The following is a 22,844-nucleotide window of genomic DNA, read 5'->3' on the forward strand; positions in this document are numbered from 1 at the left end:
CATGGCCTGCAACCCAGGCATGTGCCCTGACTGGGAATCGAACCTGCGATGCTTTGGTTCGCAGCCCGAGCTCAATCTACTGAGCTACGCCAGCCAGGGCTAATGAATATTTTTAAGAAACTGAATCTGTTTAATCACATAAAGATGATAGTGGCTGATCTGTGCCACGCCTTGGGGTACAATAAAAAATACTGCATTTCCATGGAATCCCTCTTCAATGGAAAATGTTTTCTTCATGCCCATAGGACAGGGGCTCAAGGCAGAGAGAACCCGTCCAAGGAAGTTCTGAAAGACACTGTTCCAGATCCTTTCAGATAAGCAAGCTCCTCCCTGGATGCAACCTCTCCCTGGTGTTCTCTTTAGGGAACATTATTTTACCTATTTCGGGGCGTGAGCACAATGGCCGTTTCCATTTCAGCTACCTGTTCTGCTTTAAAAAATCATTGAGGGACAGTGTTTGTTTTGGACAGTCCCCTCCAGGACTAGCCCCACTGTGCGCACGGCGCCAACGCTCCCTAGCCTCTGTTCCTGCCGCGGTCCCTGCTGCTACCACCGCACCTCTCCCTGTTCTGACTCGTTCACGGCGGAGCCAAGAGTGACCGGGTGAGCCTGGGGGAGAGACTCCGCCACAGAAGCTCACCGTGGGGCCCAGGGCCACAGACCACAGCCAGCACGCGGCCAGGAAGGCCGTGCGGGCCCAGCTCACCAAAGCTGCGAGAAAGGAAACACACCGCATTCCTTCCACCCTTTACGCGGTCTGCTCGGAACGTCTTAGGTTCCCTAAATCAGGGTCTCGGGACACAAGCAACACTGCTTCCTGTTCGTTTGTGGGGGGGTGGGGGGGAGAGGAATGTACGTCTGCTGCGGCCAGCTAGCCACTGCCAAGAGGAGACGGCTCTTAGCTCTGGCCAGGCAAGATTTTGAGCGTCTTCTCCCGACACTTACTAGCCCACGGCACACTAGTGGGTAAGCCCATTTCCAAGTTGATTTTCTTTCAGCGGCGAGTGCAAGTTGAGTTTTAAGGGCAAAGTAAATAATTCAGCTTTTCAAAACCACCGTACTGTCCAAACGAGGGACATAGCACCAGAGGAAATAGCTTTCAATATTGTTCTATATTTATTCATTTTTGTTTTGGTTTAGCGGAACTCTTTGTGAGTAGGGTGGTAGAAAAAAATGGGTAAAATACCTGATGAGAACATCATTCAATTCCACAAGCATCAGTTGAAACAGAGAGAGAGAGAGAGAGAGATTTGGAGTTGGACGGTCCTGAGTTCAGACTCTACTGCTCATTAGCTGTCTGCGTTGGGGTAGGTGATTCGTCTCCCCAAGCCTCAGTCCCTCAGCCCCTGAACACGGGGCTAACCTTGCAGGAACGCTGTGGGAATCCGGAACAGAAGTGGAGCTGGAGCCCCAGCAAACGGGGGGACGGCCAGGGGCAGCCTTCATCCAACTGCATGTGAAGCCAACGGATCACGCTATCAATTTTGTGCCTCATGATCATCATTCTGTCTTTCATATAAACGAGCTTAGAATGAATACAACAGAAAAGAGAGTGCAGAGCACAGAGCAGTACCATCTTGGGAGACTTTAGTTTCCATATGTGCATGCTCGGGCACGCACACGCAACAAAAACGATACCACGCAGATCCACTGTGAACCGCAGTCCGCAGGGTGTCTAAGTCCCCGGCGGAGCAGCAGGTGCAGGAGCTGGGACTCTCCTGGCATGAAGTTTGAATCCCGGCTCCGCAGCTGACCTGGAAAGGGGGCTAAGGCCCCTGTGCCTCCGTTTTCCAATCCTGGAGATAAGGAAAGCGGCTAAAACGTGTTCAAGATTCCACAGGCGCTGGGAATTATTGCCCCTACTTGTGTGACCGGCCGGGAACTGCAAGGAGAGTCACAGCAGAGAAACGGAGAGACATAGCCTGTCCCCAGGGGGAGGCCGGGGACGGCTGGGGATGTAGGGAGAGCGGAGGGAGAATGCCAGGGTCCCACGGGGGACTGCGGAGGACGGGCAGGGTGCGGGGCGGTGGTCAGGTAGGGCCCGGAGGGCTGCCAGAACACAGGACGAAAACAAGTGACGGACCCATCATTCCTGCTGCTCCCGGTGGGGCGAACGTGGGAAAGATTTCTCCTCACCCTAGAATGCCTTTTCTTCCCTCTCTCCCTCTCCCCTCATTTATTTATTATTCATTTAGGATTCACTCTTTAAAGTTATATAGATTTTTTTCTTTCTTGGCTTCATTCTTTAAATGTATATAAACAATTTGGTCTATGTCATAAATAATCAGTGAAAAAAATCACCAAGGACCACAAAAACATAAGTAGAAATTAAAGAGCAAAGTCCATCTGGAATGTTTCACTGTTTTTACTTATGCAGCAACGAAAGGCCAGTGCCCCCGCCCCCGTCCTTAACAACCACAGTTGCTCTTTACCGAGCGTCCCTAAGGGCCAGGCACAAGGCCCCTGTCGTTTTCCCACCCAGTTCGCTCTGCACGACAACTCTGCCGGCGAACCTCGGAGGCCGTGCGACTTCGCCGAGGCCACGCGCTCCTAAGGAGGCAGAGACGGACGGTGCTGACGCTCGGTCTCTGCTCTAGAAGTTTCTACCCCTGGCCGTCCCCTGGGTGATATTCTGGGACCCTGCACACAGGGCAGTCTCTCCGGACTCTCTCTCTCTTTCATCAACAAACACCGTGCCTTGGAGGCAAAGGCATATAAAGTGGGGAAAAAAAAAGGCTCTGTGTTTACAATGGTTGGCGATCGTTATCTGCATGGATACAAAGCTCCGCAGTGTTGTGTAAGCACGGGCAGTGCGGAGCGCATAGAGAGCACGCTCACTAGCAGGGAGCAGGGCGGGAACTGGTGGAACAGAACCAAACCCCGGTGATGTCAGGGTGTATTTAGTCGTTGCTCAGATGTGCTTCCAAAACATCCCTGGAAGAGCCAAGAGTCATCGAACGTTACTTCTTTACTTATGCAGCTCTTTTATGTACACAAGCCTAACGCCTTTTCTTATGAAGAAGCATTGAAAGGAACACAGGACACGGTTCTGGATTCCTTCATCCAAGGGTGTGAAAGCACTTTCTGGACACGCCCTTTGTTTCTGCGGAGTGAATCTCGCCGGCCCATTTCAGAGGTGGGCCCCAGCACACTGTAAAACGTGAGAATTGAAACTCTTCTCTTACTCTGTAATCACTAAGCCACGAATCTGAGAGCCACGGGGACTCTTTCGATACAAGGACTTTATGTGCGAGGATTTCTTCCCGTTTTTCCTGAAAGGGACATCTTCAAAACAATTTTTAAAAACTCTGTTAAAATGCACATACAATGCACTGCCTTCACCACTCGAGGTGGACAGTCTGAACGAAGGGTTACCTGCGCTCACGCTGCTGTACGGCCGTCGCCACCCCCAGGCACAGAGCCCCTCCCATCAGCACGGCCAAAACCGCATCCTCACACAGCCCCCCTTCTCCTCCAAGCCCCTGGCCACCACAGTCGTCCCCCTCCAGGTCCCTATGAATTGGACTACTGTACGTCTCTCAGGGAAGTGCAGTCATACGGTGCTGTTCCTTGGTGACCAGCTTATTCCAGTCGTCGTAATGTCCTTGAGGCTCATCCGTGTTGTAGCACGTGTCCAAATTTCCCCCCTCCTCCCCACGGCGTGGATGGCCCGCATCTCGTCCGTCCATCCATCCATCCATCCATCCATCCGTGAGCATGTGGGGAGCTGCTGCCCTTTGGCTATCATGAGGAAGGTACGGACGCACAGCCGTCTCTTCGAGACCCTGCTTTCAGTCCTTTGGGGCTTATACGCAGAAGCAGAATTGCCAGATTATATGATGTCTATTTTTAATTGTTTGAGGAGCCCCCTTCCGGCTTTCCACGGCGGCTGGACCACTTTACAGTCCCGCCGGCCATGCACAAGGGTTCCAATTTGTCTACATAATTTCCAACACTTGTTATTTTCTGGGGTTTGTTTTTTATACTAGTCAACCTCATGGGTGTGTGAGCTGGCATCTGACTGTCCTTCCGAAAGGGATACGTCGATGTCAAAATTACTGAGAGTAGTTCCAGTTATTTTAGAGGGCAGTGGTGGGGGCAGTCGCTGTGCTCTGTCGTGGGACACACGTCTCAGCTCTCCTTCCCTTTGGACACCAGGTGCTACGTGCTTCCACATAAACGGGCACTTAAGACCTCGTCATAGCCACATGTGCCTCGCCTTCCCTCCGCCTGTCTTGTCTCAAGAGGGTGTGTGTTTTTTCTCCGCTTCCCTTGATGGCCAGCAGATCATAGAGCATAAAACAAAAAACCCTAAATTAAAAAAAAAAACGAGCACATCTGGAGCTGGGGGCGTGTACGTGTCCAAGCAGAGGGCAGGCCGGGGGAGGGGAGGGCTCGGGCCGGGGGGCAGAGGGCCTCTGTCGCCCTTGGCTCTGTGCCTGCAGGACGGTAATTGCTCCACAAATACTTTCTGAGTTTCTTTTAACCCTCACTCAAGGATATTTTTATTGGTTTTTAGAAAGAGAAAGAGGGAGAGAGAGAGAAACACTGATTGGCTGCCTTCCCTATGTGCGTGCCTTGACTAGGGATCAAACCCACAACCCAGATAAGTGCGCTGACCGGGGATCGAACCTGCGACCTTATTTGGTGCACAGGACAACGCTCCGACCAACTGAACCACCTGGCCAGGGCCGTATTTTCTGAATTCATGTTGAGTGCATGAACCACAGGGGTGACAGGGCTCTTCTTGTGCCTGCAACCCAATCTCCGGAACACTTCCTGAAAGCCACACTTTTATAAGCAACAGAATTAAAGAAAATAGAACCAGAGTCCTGGAAGAGATGGTCGCTTCAGCCCTCCATCATCACAGCACGCGAAGCAGTCCACACGCACTTACCTCTTCTGTCCCGGCAACAGCTCTTGGCGCTGGTGTTACTAGCTGCCTTGTGTTGGAGAGAACAAGTGAGGCCCCGAGAGATGGAATTCCTGGTCCCATGTCCTGCCTCACTATTCCATACCGCCTCCCTGGTCTGTATCCCTCACTCATGGCCAGAGCTCCAAAAGTCTCCCCAAGGCACCCATGCACTCCAAAATTCTCAAAGCCACCCAGCTTTGCCAAAAAGCCTTCGTGGAGACAACCTCCCGTGAAAAGGCAGTTTCATTTCCAACAGCAAAATTCCATCGTTAAGTCACTTAAAAACCACGTTTTCCTACAGAAATCTCTCAAGCGCTACCCAAATCATTTACCATTTTATTCTCGGAATTCTGGGATTAACAGCGGATAAACCTGGGTACCTGGGGAAGTTTGAGTCCAGAAATCTATCTAGGTAAGTTATTAAATCTGATTCTCTCTCTCTCTCTCTCTCTCTCTCTCTCTCTCTCTCTCACACACACACCCACATACACACACACACACTCCAACAACAACAACAAATGAACGAACACACAAACAAAACCTGGCAGCTGACGAAAGTCTCTGTTGAGAATATACCTGCGGTTCAGAATCCACTCTGCTGGGAGGAACGGCTCATCCCTTTAATTCGGTTTTAAAAAGCAGTAAAATTAAAAGCAATCAAACTCGGGTGCCCTTATAAAAAGAACATGGGAGAAGGCTCCGACTTGCATACCTGAGGTATGATGGACATTTTCTTCCTTAAATCGTGAAGCCCAATTTCGGTTGTCAAGATCTTGTCAATCCAAATTCTACCTTCGGGTTCTGACAATCTAAAAAGGGCTGAAATGAGGGAACTCTTTCCAGCTCCTGTTCTTCCCACAATGCCGACCTGTAAAGAGATCCGGGAGAGACTCAGAAAAAACAATACGCCCCAGACCTACGAGAAGCCTTGGCTGTTGCAGAGGAATTAAGGATGTCCTTTACTCAGCGCAGTCCGAGTTTCTCGACTTCGATGCCGTTGCTATTTTGGGCCAGATAACTGTTTGTTGGGTGTGTGGGGGGGCTGTTTTGAGCACTGTTGGGTGTTTGCCAGTCTCCCCGTGTTCTATCTGCCAGATGCCAGCAGCACCCCCAAACTGTGACAACCAAAAGTGTCACACGCTGACAAATGTCCCTGGGGTGGGGGTTGGGGGGAACGCCCCCTGGTTAAAATTGACTCTGTCTACTGCTCTGGCTGGCGTAGCTCAGTGGACTGAGTGCAGGCTGCGAACCCAAGTATCGCAGGTTCGATTCCCAGTCAGGGCACATGCCTGGGTTGCAGGCCATGGCCCCCAGCAACCGCACACTGATGTTCCTCTCTCTCTCTATCTCCCTCCCTTCCCTCTCTAAAAATAAATAAATAAATAAATAAATAAATAAATAAATAAATAAATCTTAAAAAAAAAAAGATTAGGTACACCTGACCTAAAACTAAAACTAAAAAATAAATAAATAAATAAAAATAAAAAAATTTGACTCTGCCTAAAGAAAAGGTAAAAACAAGGGAATCAATCTTCTGGCAGTGAGGAGCCAGGAGTCTCCTATGTGGTCAGTGAGAAGTAAGCTTTTAAATTAGCTTCACTCCTGGGAATTGTGTCTGGGAATTGTGAACCTTGAAATTTCTTGGGTAATTTTATTGATATGTCCACAGGTCAAGCCAGAAGCATTGTTATACATAAACAAGTACTCCTTTTCCCAGAGTTCGAGCTTTTAAGAGGAATTGTTGTTTGGTAAAGAAACTAAATCATTCCTGGATGTTAAAAGTCTGGTTATGTTCTGTCTTGAAAGGATACACCTTAAAATTCTAAAACGCAGGTCTCAGTGTCTTAAAAGACCATGAGTAGCCAAAATACACACAATGGAAACAACAACAACGTAAATAACATTTGCTATTTACATGAGGCCTTTCATCTGAGCCCTTCAAAGGGCATTTCACAAACCACTTAACAGTTATAAATTTCTCCTCGGGAAAGAAATGTGTCAAGTATCAGTCTAGTTACTAAAACTAAAGCAGAAGGAAATTAAGTGCGCAACAATAAGATCAAAGAATCAATATAATGCACGTAAAATGCTGGTCTGGAGTGGAACAGCGTTGTAAAACCTGGCCTTTAGCTGTGTGCATTTACATCTGTACGCAGACACTGGCACTTTTTTTTTTTTTAAACCAGTGAGCTCGCCCGACTGAAAATCCCCTGGTGGGAGGTTCCCGAGAGATGAGATCTCTATTTAGGAATCTGGAATCAGTGAGGGGGCACAGGACCTGTCTTCACTCATCAGTGAATTAATTCCGTCGATTTCTAAAACCCGGCACTTCCAACACTGAACTAGACCTTTCTGGGCGCTGATGGCATGGTGGGAACTAGACGTATCTGCTCATTTGAATAGCTCCAGAGATGTAAAGTGTAATCTGCAAAATCAATAGTAGCGTTTCAAAACAGAATTTATCTCCTTCTACCTGCAAGGGAGGCAGCGGGCGACGAGGGACACGCACCCGGCCTGTTTTCTCTGCTCCCACGCACATTCCGTTGTCCCGTCAGCCTTACCCAAACACGTGTTCCACGGTGAAATTATTAGCGATTTCAAGATAGCATCAGCAGGGCTTGCAGCCGGGACCTTTCCAAGAGCAGGGATCCCGGCCTGGCACTTTTTGCGTGCCTGGGAAAAGTCGGGCTGCCTGCAGTTCTCAAGTGGCGTCACCAGGACTTGAACCCAAGACCCCGATCCCGGCATCTAGACCCTGAACCACTATGACCGAATCCTCTCTCTCTCTTGACGAGACTGCTGTTCTGGCTGTATTAATTTTGCTCTTTCGTCGTCACCACTGCTTCCACGTCAACACTACTGGCTGATCACATGACTAGCTGATTGGGGCTGTCAGGCTGGGTGGCGTTCCTTTCGTCAGACCCCAGGAAGCTCCCTTTCTGTCTCCAGGGTGGCTTTTCCAGGTCACGTTCAAACCTCTTCCATGGATCTGAGTCTCCTCGTTCTCACCAAACCACAATTTTCCTATGTTGAATACGCCCTTTTCTTGATTAGGCATTTTGTCCAAAGGATATGTCAGAATTTACTCAGCCATTTACCTACTGCTGGAACGTTTTAAGTTCTTTCTGATTTTCCTCTAACACGACGACGCTGCAAGGGTTACTATGCGTCCCTCACTCAGAGGAAATGAACCCGGCTCCACATTTACTGAATAGGACACCCAAGGTATGGCATCTCCCTTCCCAAACTTACATATGCCTCCTCACCCAAGTTCCCACTTCCTGTCCCCGGGTGGGTACCCCGCAAAGCCGACCCTGAGGAGGAAGTTCGTTAAGAGACTGCTCTCAGCAATCACACCTGCATGGGGAGGCAAGTGACCTTTTCTTAAAAAACAAGTTTATAGAGGTTAAATGTAAGAAAAATGGCTTCAGCTGATTTTACTACCTTCGTAGCCATTTTTGCACCTTATGGTAAGCCCTCCTTTGTATTTCACGGGTGGGCCACTTTCTGCCGACAGGTAGGTTATAGTGCATTCGTGCATGGCTCAGGTGCTTTTTGGGTATTGAGTTGGCCAAAAAGTCCGTTTAGTTTCTTCCATAAAATAAAAGACATTTTTCATTTTCACCAATAAGTTTACTGATTTGGATATTTTGAGTATGCCGGCTATCTCCTGCATGGAATAATGTTGATTGTTCTCAGTTAATGTGTTGATTTGATCGCTATCAATTTCAACTGAGCTACCAGACTGTGGAGCATCGTCCAGTGAGAAGTTTCTAGAATGAAACTTCACAAACCACCTTTGACCCATCTGATCAGTCACAGCACCTCTCCATACATTGCAGAAATCTGTTTTCTTTTTGCATTTCAGTTGCATTTTTACCTTCCTTGAAACAATAAAGCATGATATGCCCAAAATATTGCATATTCTCTTCCTCTTCCAATATTAAAATGGCTGCATAAAAATTCACCAATTTTGATCAGTTTTTTTTAATGCACACTGCTATAGCGGCCGTCACAATACAATCTAACAAAATTGTTTCAAACGAAGTTAATAGACCATGAAGTGCTACTAGAGCCACCTTACAGAAAAAAAACAAACGAACCTTCGGGCCAGCCCAATATTCCTGGTGCTCTAGTATGTACATCAGCTCACAGGCAAGAAGCCACGCCTCTGAGAACGTGCGCATGCTCCTGCACTGCCTGTCGGCACAACCGGAGCTGGTCCACGTGCCCGAGCTGGAACACCTGTGGATTCGTGGTGACTGGCCCAGACACGGCAGGGAGCACTCCGCGCTGCTCGTGACCACAGGACCCTGCGCGCTAAACTCAAGTGAGGACAGTGGGGGGAAAAAAAGAAAACCTGCCTCTATTTCTCTCTGCTGTTCAGTCACCAAAACTAAGCCTGAGTCTGTTGCAGGTCCCCAGTGGGTTTTGCCAAACACCCACGGAGAACGTCACCGACATCAGTAAGTCTGCATTCATTAACACCAAAGAGACACCTGGGAGGCAGTCTATTTTAGCTGCTAGGCAACGGTCCCTTTGTGCTTTTCCAGTGGGGCCAACGCTGGTCTCTGACGGCCACACCTGCGAGGCAGACATTTGCCCCCGGGCCTCCCTTCATACGTCTAATTCAACGTGACCAACACCCTACGCCCCACTCACAACTACAGGCCCTTCTCCTGACTTCCCCACTTCAATCTCCTAGCTTCCTTTCCAGGCTCACGGGCTCAAAACTGTCTCCTTATTTCTACCTTTTTCCCACGCCGGCATGACCCTGAAGATTCTACTTCTGCAATGTTTCATGACCCCAATTCCCTCGTGATAACGCCCGGTCATCACCTGTGTGCAAGGCTGCATGACCGTTAAAAGACAACAAACAAAATAAAACCATCCCTTTTCTTAATCACATTCACTGCAAGTAAATTGGAAAGGAAATGAATACTAGCAGTGACTGCAGCACTCTGATAAAACCATTCTTAAGATGTTGATGTATTTTCTTTCTGGACCTGTGTGCATGTGTTCTTAAAGATACTAGAGGTCACAGAGCTAAATAAAATGGGATTAATATGAATATATTATTATAACCTGCTTTTGTTTACTATTTCATAACACTTATTTTAATGGCTACATAATATTACAGTATATGACCATTCACCCATCAAATCCCCTATTTGTAGATACTTTATTATTGTAAGTAGCTCTGTGTTAAATATCCTTCAGTTAAATCTTGGCCAACGACCTTCCTTATTTCCTGCAGATACACTCTGAGATGTGGAAGTGCTGAAAGACAGGAGTGCACATTTCCAAAGGAGGCGGTGAAGTACTGCCACACTGCCCTCCAGAAATCCGATACCGATTTCCGCTCCTGTCCGTTTCCCTGCACGTTCACAACCCTGCGTGTTATAACTTTGTTTCAATCACCATTAGCTTCGTTTCAAAGAGCGGAATCACTCTCCCCACTGCGTCCTGCTAGGAGGACACAACCGATGATAGTTCCCCGCCTCTCGCGTCTTCCCACTAGGGTCCACGTGCCCTCGCTTCCCAGGCAGAACCACCCGAGAGCACTTCTGCGCTTGCCGGGAAGCCTGTTTTGCAAAACTGCTCCAGCTGACCACTCTGTCCTTAATCGGCCTCCTCGGGAGTACTGGGTAGAGGCGGGGACTGAAAGGGAAGGTGGGTGTTACACGCCTGGCAGGCCATCTCCCTGAAGGCGCTGCAGGCGCCTAGTCCTTCTTTTACTGAACCAGGGCGCCGGGCCTTTGCCAATGCCAGTCCCATCCCCTGGAATGGCTTCCGTGTGCATTTCCACCCACTGAAATCCTGACCACACGGCACAGAGTCTATCTCAAAGGCCCAGTTTCTTGGAAACATTCTGCCTGTCCCCTAATGGACGTCGTTTCATCTTTGTCCAAACTTCAACAAAAGCTGTGGTCTCCTTCTATCTTACATCGTAGCAGGTTTTTTTTTTTTTAAATTCAAGAGTAGGGACTATTTTTTAAATTTTTTTAAAAATTTATTTTCAGAGATGGGGGAAGGGAGGGAGAAAGAGAGGGAGAGAAACATTAACGTGTGAAGAGAAACATCAGTTGGTTGCCTCTCACACGCCCCCAGCTGGTGACCTGGACCGCAACCCAGACACATGCCCTGACTGGGACTCAAACCGGCGACCATTCTGGTTCGCAGGCCGGCACTCAGTCCACTGAGCCACAGCAGCCAGGGCCACAGCGGCCGTTTCTGTACTACCTCGTTCCCGCTGCTGGATGGGGTGTGCTGACAGCAGGACCTGTGTTAGGCCCACCGCTGCAGGATAGGCATTACCCGCGGTGTCCTGCCCAACTGAGGCATCTCACTGAGGGCTGAGGGGTTTACCTCCAGCTGGAGAGATGTGTGGAAAATCTGCTACCACAGTGTCTAAGTATACAATAAGCCGAACAGAAGAGACTCACGTGGCAGATGGATCCCGTCACCATAAGTACAACTGCAAAGGGCCAACCCTCCTTGTCGTGGGGCAGATAGCTGTGGAGGCAGTCAGTGGGAGAGGTTACGCCCAGTTCAGGCTGTGTAAGGACCTCACTGTCCGTCCAAGTGTTTACTCCGTGCCGGCCTCCCTGCGCGCAGGTGCTGGGTAGGCCTTATCTTGTCTAAGTGGCACAACAGCCCTGGGGGGAGGTCCTGTCACTTCCATTTTGCAAGAGAGAAGACAGGGGCTTAGTAGGATGGATTAACCGGCCTGAGATAGCAGAGCCCAGAAGTGGCAGGACGCAGACCCAGGGGCGTCTGCCTCTCGTCCACTTGTTCATGGCCTCCTTGTCACTTGGATGGCCTGGCACCTTGTGCCTGTTTAGCTAGAAGAGATAAAGTGGGGAGAGGTGCAGGTTAAAGGAAATGGCTCGCCATAAGGGTCCTATTGCCAGACAGCGAAAGCATGAGGTGGGCGTGGGTGAGTGCAACGTGGTGGGAGGGACAAGCGAGCAGACCTCTCTGAGCAGAGAGGGTACCCCGAGCAGGTGGGGCGAGCTGGCTGGCAACAGGGAGAACAGGCACCCACGCCCGGGGCTGGGAGAGAAAACCGCGGCCACTGGTGCGCAGGGCAGCGGGGAAGCAGCACCCCATGTTCCACATAGTGGCCTGCTTGAGGCAGGGAGGCTAATTTTTGAAAGGGCCTCAGGTAGTATTGCTCCGCCCGGCTGGCTATGCCTCGGGCCCAGGCGGGGCCTGGCCCACCGTGGAACACCTCCGGTCTCAGCAGGAGGCTGGTGTGGGGACGGCCCGACGGCAGGATGCAAAACTGCCTGAGCCAAAGACAGACTCCACTGGAAAGATGCAAATCAGTGCATCAACTCAGAATCACACAGAATGAGATTATAACGTAAACCCCCAATCTGCAGAATATACAAGTAAATACATCAGTTGGGTGGTAAGTGACATAGAACTTTCTAGAGCATCGTGCTCAGTCAACAGGGGCTGGGGCAATCCACGTGCTCAACGTCAAACTGTCAGAGGGCATTTCGTAGAAATCACGGGCTATAACTTGAGCGGGGCCGGAGGGTCCTTCCAACGGGACTCTGAGCTGGAAGCGCTGGGTGGTTCTGCGATTCTGCATCTGTAAGAAGCCCTGGGGGACGGAGGGGCTGCTGGCTCTGGCGCCAAGTCTGAGCAGTGAGGAAGCAGGAGGCAGCATGGGAAGTGGGACCATCTGGGAGCGAGGGGACGGGTTTCCGAGAAAGTATTATGTAAAAAAGGAGCAAATGTGGGAAACTCATATTTTTGCACATTACAGCAAGGTCTAGTACACATCTGTAAAATGTATTATACAAGTAATAGCTCCGAGCAAGAAAAAAATAATAATAAACCAAAATCAATCTACCTCTAGAGCTGGAAAATGCTTTGAAATGGCTCAGTACTCTCTAAAATGATCAAATCAACCACAAAATCGTCTAAATGAAAAAGGCAGCCAGTGTTTAGAATCTAACCAGGAAGGCCTAGGGTGCTATTTGCCTCATTTGGGTTCTTTATTTCCCTTGCTATTTCTCCTGTGAATTAGAATCCCACTCAGCGCTTATTAGATTGTCTTGTTTACTACAACTTCCAGGAATCTGGACAGCGGAGGAAGTGCAAGAGTCTAATGAAGCACCATTCTGCTGTGCTTGCTGACACATTCCCGTGGCCCCCGCGACAGCCTCCCGCCGTCAAACGCCTGGCAGAAGGGGTGTCCTGGAGTAACGGGGCTGGCACAGGGGTGGGGGCGGTGAAACCCGGGGTCTTCACAGGCAGAGTGAAATCACACCATGGCTACACCCACTGGATACAATCTCTAAACACACAAATGGGGCTGAAGGCGATGCTGTGAGTTGACCCAAGACACCAATCACAGTCAAGTTCCTGGAGTTATATGACTCAGTCTCCAAGTTCCATTTTCCCCCAAGCACTTTAGAGCCTCAGCTAACCCTATGCCTTGGGGGTTGTTTTTCAGATTGAAGAATTCAAACCTGTTGAGTGTCTCAGATGATTCATGGTGTCGGGCTCCGAGGCAAACTTAAGACGTGGGCAAATTAGCAGAATTATGTCTGGCCCGTGAAACCTGACGGGCACATCGTCTGCCGGCGAGCGAACCTCCCTGACGCAGCTCCGAGCGACAGGGCCCCGCCACCGGCTGCAGGTACCGTTTTCCCGACACAGCACCCGCACCCCCTTCCCCACCTGCACTAAAGCTGGAAATCACGAGGAGCCAGCTTGCGCCACGTGACTCGCCAACGCTGCTCCCCGGGTATCATTAGGGCATGAAGTCGAACGCTGATTCTTTCATGTCACAAGGGTATCATTCATTAAATTATGGCTATAGTCCACTAAATGGGTCTGTGGCGGAGGGAGAGCTTAAAAGAGCAGTGCTTAAGGTGTCCAACACATCCAGGTAATGCGTTGTTTACAGGAGCTGTCTCGAGCGTCTGTTTTGGCTGCAGGTCGCCCCGCACCTGTGCATCACTCACCCTCCCAGCCAGCGGTCCCCGGGCCCCCCCCCGCCCCCCCGTGTGCCCCTCGGACTGCCACTCCCTGGGGAGCACAGATGAAGATGAGATGCTCCTTGACCTTCAGAAGCCTCAGCGTACTGTGAGCTGAGACCCCAAATGACAAAGCAAGGCATCAGTGCTATCTTTTATGTCTCAACTGTGGTAAAATACACAGAACATAAGAAGGTTTACAAATGATGTATCCTTTCTTAAAAAAAAAACAAACAGATTTCATTTATTTATTTTTAGAGAGGGAAAGGGAGGGAGAAAGAGAGGGAGAGAAACATCAATGTGTGGTTGCCTCTCACACACCCCCTTCTGGGGACCTGGCCTGCAACCCAGGCACGTGCCCTGACTGGGAATCGAAATGGTGACCCTTTGTTTCGCAGGCTGGCACTCAATCCATTGAGCCACAGTGGAGCCCAATGTAAGCATTTTTTAAGGGTACAATTCAGTAGTGTTAAGTATACTTACATTGTTGTGCAAGCAGTCTCTAGAATTCTTTTTGCTTTGCAAAAAAAAAACCCCAAAAAACAACAAAAAAACCCCCCTCTGTACCTGTTAAACACTAACTCCCCATCCCCTCTCCTCCCAGCTCCTGGCAACCACCAGTCTGCTTCTGTCCCCACGAATCTGACTATTCTCCTAACCTCATATAAGCAGAATCATATAGCACTTATTCTTTTGTGCCTGGCTTATTTCGTTTAGCATAGTGTCCTCAAGGCTCATCCAGCGGCCAAAATTCCCTTTTTTAAGGCTGAATAATATTCCATTGTATGTTCTCTGCCATCTTTTGTTTATCCATTTCATCCCTTAATAGACACTTGGGTTGCTTCCGACTTTTGGCTGCTGCAACAAATCCTTCTATGATGAGCACGCGTGTACTATAAATGCTATCTATCTCTTAAAAGAACATATGATGTGCTGTGGCACAGCTGAGGGTCTCACAGGGGCAGATGCATTAGAGTTGACTCTGAAAACGGGGGGGCTTTCCCCAGCCCCACACTGGAAGGAGATGGTTGCTGAGGTCACGGAGCCGGGAGGGCTGCACGCTTCAGGAGGACCTACCTATACGCTACCCCAGCCCAGGGCGTGTGCGCTCATTACAAACTGAGGCCGAAGGGGTAGGTGGGAGAGAGCTTTCTGCAGCCTCATCTGTTCTGCTTTAACCACTTCTTTGAGAGCCTCAGCTGAGGGCCCCCAGTCCCACGTCACACACCTCCTGTCAGCGCCCCCCATGACTCATCTCTGGCGCCCTTGGGTTTCCTTTCATCGACCCTGAGTGAGTCTCTGGGGAGCCTTTGCTGCCTCCCGCTGGGGGCTCTGGTTCTGGAGTCCTGACGGGGTCATGGATTCCAGACTCTCCTCTGGTGCCTGAGCGCTGACCACCTAGCGCCTGCTGGAGAGGACCTAGGGCCTTGCTGCGGTTCCAGCAGGGGCTCGCCCGGGCCAGGGGCTGGCAGGGGGCCCATAAGGATCGGTCAGAGGGGTGTCTTAGGAAGAAGCAGCCTGCTGGTGGGAGGGCGGGGGAGTGACAGCAAGGGACGCAGGGATGGGTTAGAGGAGGCCAGGTCTACGGAACGGGCCGAGGGACAGAGGAGGGCTGGAACCGAAGGCCACCCTGGGGAGGGAGGAGGAGAAGGATCTGAAAAATACAAAGAACTCAGAATCGACAGGAACTAGATATTGGAGGGCCAGGGCTGACTTCCAGGCCCTTCATTCATTACAAGACCTCAGATGTCTGATCAACGAATGATCAGACGTTGGATCGAATATCCTGGGCCCCGGGCTCGGCAACCAGCACGAGGCAGTGCACACCACGAGGAAAGAAATGTTGGTGTGCACGTTCACGGTCAGTTTCCAGGGAAGATTTACCTGCCATCGCCACTCTAATTTGCATATGAGGAAGCCAAGAAGCAGGTGCACCGCTCAATCTTTGGCTGAAATTTTAAAAAGGCAAGACGGTCTGAACAAACCTTTTCTCTCGCTTTAATGAGGGCCGTCAGGTGCTTCAGGACCAGAGGCCCGTCCAAACTGTACGTGAAGTTGACGTTGTCAAAGACGATCACCCCCTCGTGGGGCCAGGCCGGCGGTGGGTGTTTCGGGGATTCCCAAGGCGCTTCCTTCTCCAGGTCTGTATACTCCATCACCCTCTCCACCGAAATCATCTGAAAGACACGTGGCATCACCCAGGTGAGGGACGGAGGGTCTTGTTCACGGATGCTCAGAGGCTGCAGAGGAACCGTTCTGTTCTCGGACCTAGTGGGCTAAGGATCTCTCAGGTCTTAACATCCCTAAGGGGAGAAGCAGGAGTCTGATGAAGGCTCGGATGACTTCCAAACCTGTTCATCGTCTTTTGACACTTCTACTTCCCTCAACATTATATTAAAACTGAAAGAACTAGAGGCATGAATGCTACGAGGTCATTCATCCACTTTTCACACCTGAATAAAAACCAAAGAACAGGTCGTCAAAGAGAATACTTCCAGCCGCCATCCATGATTTATGCTACAGATTTGCCACCTGTTTTAGATGAATTAAACTGGATGGTCATCAAACCTCGTTTTAATAGTCACTCTCTACTTGATTAGAAGAACAAAATGGAAGTATTTTAGTTTTATTGTCTCCTCCTTTTTAGGAGAAGTTGCCAATGTCCCCCAGAGGAGATCACTTACATACTGACCACGTCCCCCTAAACAAGCGTGACGCCACACCTCTGACTAACAATTCCGAGAGGGAGCTTGTCCCACCAGAGAAATGGGACACCAGCAAATTCAGGGGTTCAACGGGACAAGAATAAATGCCAATATGGGGCAGGAGATACCTATTCATTAAACAAAAAAAGGAACTCTGAAATACTGAATTTTCCTTTTACCAGGCAAGAGGAATAACCCATTAAGACACAAAAATAAACAGGCTTGAGCTTGCATCCTCTCCAGAATTGCAGGGCCTCTCTCCCACAGAGACAGCTATGACATCTGAAGGCAGCTTGTGATGAATATAAAACCTGCTGACATAGCACACACAAGGCTGAGCAAGAGAGGCATATATTCTATTTTACATTAACTTTAACCAGATGGAAGGAGGATCTAAAAAACTCGGTTAGCTACGATGTAAAAATAACAGTTCTAATATTTTACATAAGAAGTGCTTTTATGCTGTTGAATGACAAGGGGACTTGAAAAGGCTGAGGACATCACGATAAACGTTACCATATTCTCGACTTCGGTGCTTTGCCTGACGCACCACTGGAACATCCCCATCAGCGAGAGGGCGTAGGACAGCGCGAGGCCCACCTGCCCGGCATCCAAAGCTACACGGGGCAAAGGAAGGGGGCGGATACAGTCAGTCCCACTGTTAACCTGCAGTCTGGCTCCTTCTGTCACTTGACCCAGAAGGGCCCCTTGAAAATACTGAAACATTTTGCATATAGTAACAGTAAGGGCTATACTCTTTATTATCTGTTGATTGAGATCATGGTACCAAAAAACCCCCCAAAACAAAACTCATAAAACACAAAACAACCCCACTATGAACGCACAAAGGCTATCCAATGAGTTTGTGAATCCCAACAGGACTGAGGTACACGTGGCAGGGCGACATGGCGAGTAAGTCATGATTTAGACTTTCATTAGGTTTCGGGGGCCATTATGTCATTTCACCTGCAAGGTGCAAGGCCACGGCAGTTGGAAACCCCTAAAATCAAAGCCACGGGCACGAAGAGCCAGTGCTCGCAAATCTAAACTATGGCCCTCGCTGTTCCATCCTTAAATACTGGGATCGCGTGGCCGTGAGAAACACAGACTCCAGGATGGAGAACTCAAGCCATGCACGCCGCCACCTGCGCTTCGGGCACCCATGAGGCCATGCGGGTGTCGTGCTTCCCGCCACCCAGGGCACCAGGCACCGCTAAGTCAGAGACCCGAGAAGTCCTAAAGCTAAAACCCAAAGCCCTCAGCAGGACGAGATGCTGAACAATAAACTATCAGTCCTCGCTTCACAACTACCTGCCACTCACAGATGTTCAGAGGGGCAGCCCGCTGCATTTGCCTAGGTCTCGTCCAGCTCAAATGGAAACATCTACCCACCCAGACCCAAATGATCCTCTGCATGGGCCACACTGCAGAATCACACCCAATCTGACCCCCACCAAACGCTCCAATGCAAAATCACGAGGACTCAACAGTACACGACATTGGACAAGGTGGCAAGAGCATTTAACACTTGTAAATCCGCACTGTGGCCACACCACAATGAGTTACTTCCATCTGTACTTACTTTTTGCCAGAATCAGGGACCCAAAGGCAACAACAGTGACAAAGATGGCACAGATGGCGTCCAGACGCACGGCGAACCATCGGGACGTGGTCAGAAACAAGAACCAAGCCTCTGGATGTGTGAACCACAGGGGGCACAAGGAAAAAACACAAAGACCACGTTAACTTCGTCAAACAAGGGGAAACGTTCTGCTCCATTGAGCTGCAGAAGGTGTAGACACAAAGGAGGACAGCAAAGTGGTGCACCCGAGGAAACTGAAGGTTCCAGAAAGCTAAGTGCGACGTACTGAGGAATCAGTACAGCGGCCGTGTGGGGAGCGTGCATGGAAAAACTTCCACCCTCAGGCTGCAAACAGAACTGCGATCCCACTCTAGGACACGGAGAAAGGGCTCCGCAGTGCAGCTCTGGCAGGGCGGGGCCTCCATGCGAAGCTCAGCCTTGCAGGTGGCTGCCTGTTCCCAGTTCTCTGACAGCAGGGAGAGGTGCAGCTCCTGGTCTGTCTGCAGCACCGCCCACACTCACAGCGGGCCCCGAACACACTGTCGATCCCTTAAAAGCTCATCTCTAAATGACCATCTCACTAAACAGATCTGCACGTGGCTTTCAAAGGGCCAAATGATCTTCAAAATAGGATGAAGATTGAAAAGATGAGCCAGGATTTTCAGGACTTTGAGGAAATGCTAAAATCTCTGCATCAAAGAAAGCTGCGCTGATACAGATAATCAGAGATGTCAATGGCAAATCTGATAATTAAGGAACTGATTTCCTTAATTACTTCTGCCACCCTGCATGCTCTGCAAAGAGAGTTGGCAAACTATGGCCTGTGGGCCAAGAACGGCCTGCCACCTGTTTTTGTAAATAAAGTTTTATTGGAACACAGCCATAGCCATTTGCTGATCTTTTATCTTTGCCTACGTTTGGGCTACAATGGCAAAGTGGAGTAGTTGCAACAGCACCAATATGGCCTACAGAGCCTAAAATATTTACAATCTGGCTCTTCACATGCACACAAACCTGGCTTACTCCTGCCCCGAAGGGACAGAGAGCCACAGGGCCTGGTGGTGGAAGGAGAATGCACGCGGGTCAGGGGGAGGGAGGCGGCGGTGTGCCTGGGGAGGAGGGGCGCGCAGAGGGGAGGCAGGCAGGAGTCACAGGGGAGGTGAGGAGGAGCAGAGACAGGGAGCGGGGCTGGCCTGAGCAGGAGGCAGAGGGGAGGGCCAGCCCACGAGGCCACCTGAGAGGAATGTCCCCTGCTTTGAAACCGTTGCCAGAGGCGGACGGACCTGAGTGCAAGTCCTGGTGGGCATCGAACAGCTCCTGGAAGCGCTCCTCGGTTTTGTAGGCCCGGATGGTCCAGAGCCCCTGGAGAGAGGACGACAAGTGCGAGAACACCGGGCTCCGTGCTGGGGAGGCAGAGAAAGGCCAAGGGCAGAGCAAGTCAGCAAGGCCGCCGGCAGGGAAACCAGCTGCCCCTGTGCCCTAGGGCCGCACCTCCCAACAAACAGCCCCGCCAGAGTGTCCCAGCAGGCTGCCGGGGGAGAAGGACTCTGCCCCTTCCGGAGAGGACCCTCCATGTCAACCCTCAACCCCCTCGGCCACACCATGCCTCCCTTTACCAGCCTGAAAATAAGAGCTGCTCTTTGAGCCTATCTTCGACCAGACTGTAATCACAGCTCACTTGGGATAACTAAATTCTCCCTCTGCCAGCCCGTTCATCGAGGGCCTCCTCAAACAGGGCTTCCCTTCATAGCCCCGGGTGGGAATGACTGTTCACCCATTGTTGAGTCAGTTGTGTTTTTTAAACGTAATTCTCTGTCCGAGTACCCACCACGCCGAATTATTGTTAGCTATCTATGTGTCTGTCACCACCTCAGACTGGGAACTTAAGGCTGGGATAAAGGCACCCCCGAAACTGGTGTGGCGGCCGGCACAGGCCAGATGCGCGGTAAGTAAGACGGATGGAGCATCTGCTGTGTCCTGCAGGCTGGTGACTCTACCGGTGCCTGCTGGTGCACACTACCCTATTTGCCTTAAAGGCCGCGCTGACTAACGGTGGTTTTAACATTCAGTGACTGAGCGTCCACTCGGTGAGACACGCTGGAATGCCGCCTGCAGATGTCCAGGAGAGCCCTTTTAGTGTCACATGGGCGGAAGCGAGCCCGCTTTGCCGCCCCAGCCCGCAGGTCTTGGTACTCACTCGTGGATTCCAGGCGTTTGATGTCTCTCGACGTTTGTAAGAAATAGCTCCGAAGAAAGAAGAAAAGGATGCCGAGGACCACCAGAGGTATCGCGACCCAAGGAATCACCGCCACCGCCACGCTCACCACACCAGTCATTTGTAGAAATGTCTGAAACAAGTGAAAATAGAGACAGAGGCCTCCTGTGATACTGTGGTTTACAATCAAGAAATACTTGGTCTTCGTCCCCATTTCTGGCACAGAGCTCCCCAAACCCTTGGCATTTCCTGAGCCCTGAGCCTTATCCAGGTGTCTTTTGTTATGTTAATGAGGTGACTTTAGGGACGCACCCGGGGATCTGAACTGGTTGCCAAGGACGCCCACTGTGGTCGCAGGACGGACACTTGCAGTCCCTCCCGATATCCAGGGAGGACGGAAGGGCTTGAGGTCGAATCGACTGCCAATGGCAACGACGTCCTCCCTCGTGACCATGTAATGAACCACCGGTAAAACCCCCCAATACAGTTCCTTCCCCAGCTTTTTTTCTCTCAGAGGGCTTCCAAGCTGGGAAACCAGAATGCTTTGCCACTATGACGAGCCCCGAGTTCCACACGGACAGCATCTCCTTGAGCTTCACGGAGGACCTGGCCCTACGCATCTCTTCATCTGGCTGTTGACTCACATCCTTAATATGCTTTTTAATAAATCAGTCATCTCGTGAGTCAACGGGTCTTCTAAAGTTTTATGAGCTGTTCTAGCAAATTAATCGAACCCAAGGAGGGGGTCATGGGAACCTGTGATTGACAGCCAGTCAGTCAGAAGCACAGGGGACAACACTTGAGCCTGAAGTGAAGGGTGGTCTTGTGGGGACTCAGTCAAGGGACTGAGCCCTTGACCTGTGGAATCAGGTGCTCCCACTGGGCAGACAGTGTCAGAACTGAGCTGAATTCTCAGACATCCCGTGGGCATCCAAGAATTGCTGGTTGGCGTTGGAAATGGGTCCGGCCACCCTTTTCGTTTCTTTATCAGGAATTGTTTTCAAAAATAGAGTTAATGAGTTGTTTCATTGGGGTTCAGTCCCGTGCTTCCAAAGACTTGTTGCAAAAGCAGGAAATGCTTTCCCAACCAATGAAATAACAAAATCACAGGGGTGGTCCTGGTGATATTCACTGAATGCCCAACAGGCCCATAAGAACTTTCTAGGAATTAGCTCTTTTGATACACTCAGCAGCCCCCTGTGGTGGGCATTACCATTTTCCTTATTTAACAGCAGAGAAAATTTGAGACTGCGAGGGGGTAAGACTTGAACGCCAAACTATCGTGAGTCAGTAGATATTACTAGAGAAATCGGCAAGCAGACCTCCCAGATGAAGAATCAGAAGACTCAGCTATAAACACAGAGATAGAGAGGTAGTTCACCGCAAACTCAGTACTCCAAAAAGGAGGCAAAAATTGAAATGTTTGCCTTTGGAAGGCGGGGGGGGGGGGGGTCTGCTTTCTTGGCTTTCTACCTGCAGTTAACATTGACTGCGTGCTGAGTGTGCATCTGGCTGCGCATTAAATATTTCACAGGTATTAACTCATTTAATCCTCACGATAGCCCTAACGAGCAGAAGTGTTACCTCATTTTACAGAGGGAGACACTGAGGCCCAGGCCCGGGAGCAGCAGCCTGATCCCGCCGGCAAAGCCTACGCCAGAGAGCCCGCGTTGTCAGCCACATGACACGTGCAGGCTTGCCCCCGATGAAAGGCCAATTTTTTATTGTCCAGGGAAAAACCTTTGACTCAGTGGAGCCTCCTAATCTGCCTTTAATTTTCCCTGTACAACACCCCGCCTGCTGTGGAACGGGGTCCGATGGTGGGGACAAGCAGATGGACCCAGCACGGGCCAAGGGCTCTGGGGGTTATAGCTGGCGACAGATGCAAATCTATGGCCGTCTACCCAGGGCACAGGGTGCTTCAGAAGCACGGGGAAGAATACTAAACCCTGGGTAGAAGGTTCTAGAAAGAAACCTGTGACCAAATTTCACCGGCGGGTTTAACAAACAGAAAGAGTGGCATGAATAATTGCAGGTGGTAATCGCAGTGGCTGGAACTTTCGACCAAGGAGGAGCCAGGCGGCAAAAGGTAACGCAGGTTCTCGGGTGGCGTCCTGGTACTGGCAACTGCGTCTTCCAGCTGCCAGCCCAGGGCCCGGCCCAGCGTGCCACCCAGGGGAGCAGCCCGAGGCGCCGTCTCCAAGGGAAGGCCTGGCGGGGTGATCCTGACTCAGACTTCGCTTATCCTGTCACGGCTCCTCCAAATCCGTTTTTTCGAGGATCCTCAGGCCCGTCTTGTGAATGATCAAAGAAAGAACCGCTTACAGATAAGGGACTGTGAAGCTGGGAGTTCAAGCGCTGGCCCCACGTTCCCCCTGGAAGTTACCAGGCCTTGTGGAGAGAGCCAGGAGCGCACGGTGCTTGGGCC

General features: G+C 50.5%; 1 protein-coding gene across 2 annotated transcripts in view; it reads right to left on the reverse strand.

Moving 5' to 3' along the window:
* Positions 1 to 22,844, reverse strand: part of ABCC4 (ATP binding cassette subfamily C member 4) — a 208,919-nt gene that overhangs the window by 27,386 nt on the left and 158,689 nt on the right. For both annotated transcript variants that reach the window (XM_045838973.1, XM_045838974.1), the window contains 6 exons: positions 20,399 to 20,549; positions 19,485 to 19,604; positions 18,202 to 18,312; positions 17,136 to 17,236; positions 15,900 to 16,091; positions 5,628 to 5,783 (listed from right to left, as the gene is read on the reverse strand). In XM_045838973.1, coding sequence (XP_045694929.1) covers positions 5,628 to 5,783; positions 15,900 to 16,091; positions 17,136 to 17,236; positions 18,202 to 18,312; positions 19,485 to 19,604; positions 20,399 to 20,549 — 831 coding nt within the window. The remainder of the gene's footprint in view (positions 1 to 5,627; positions 5,784 to 15,899; positions 16,092 to 17,135; positions 17,237 to 18,201; positions 18,313 to 19,484; positions 19,605 to 20,398; positions 20,550 to 22,844) is intronic.

The sequence above is a fragment of the Phyllostomus hastatus genome, unplaced genomic scaffold (assembly GCF_019186645.2).
Source record: "Phyllostomus hastatus isolate PE091 unplaced genomic scaffold, TTU_PhHast_1.1 phas_contig_29, whole genome shotgun sequence".
Taxonomy (NCBI): Eukaryota; Metazoa; Chordata; class Mammalia; order Chiroptera; family Phyllostomidae; genus Phyllostomus; species Phyllostomus hastatus.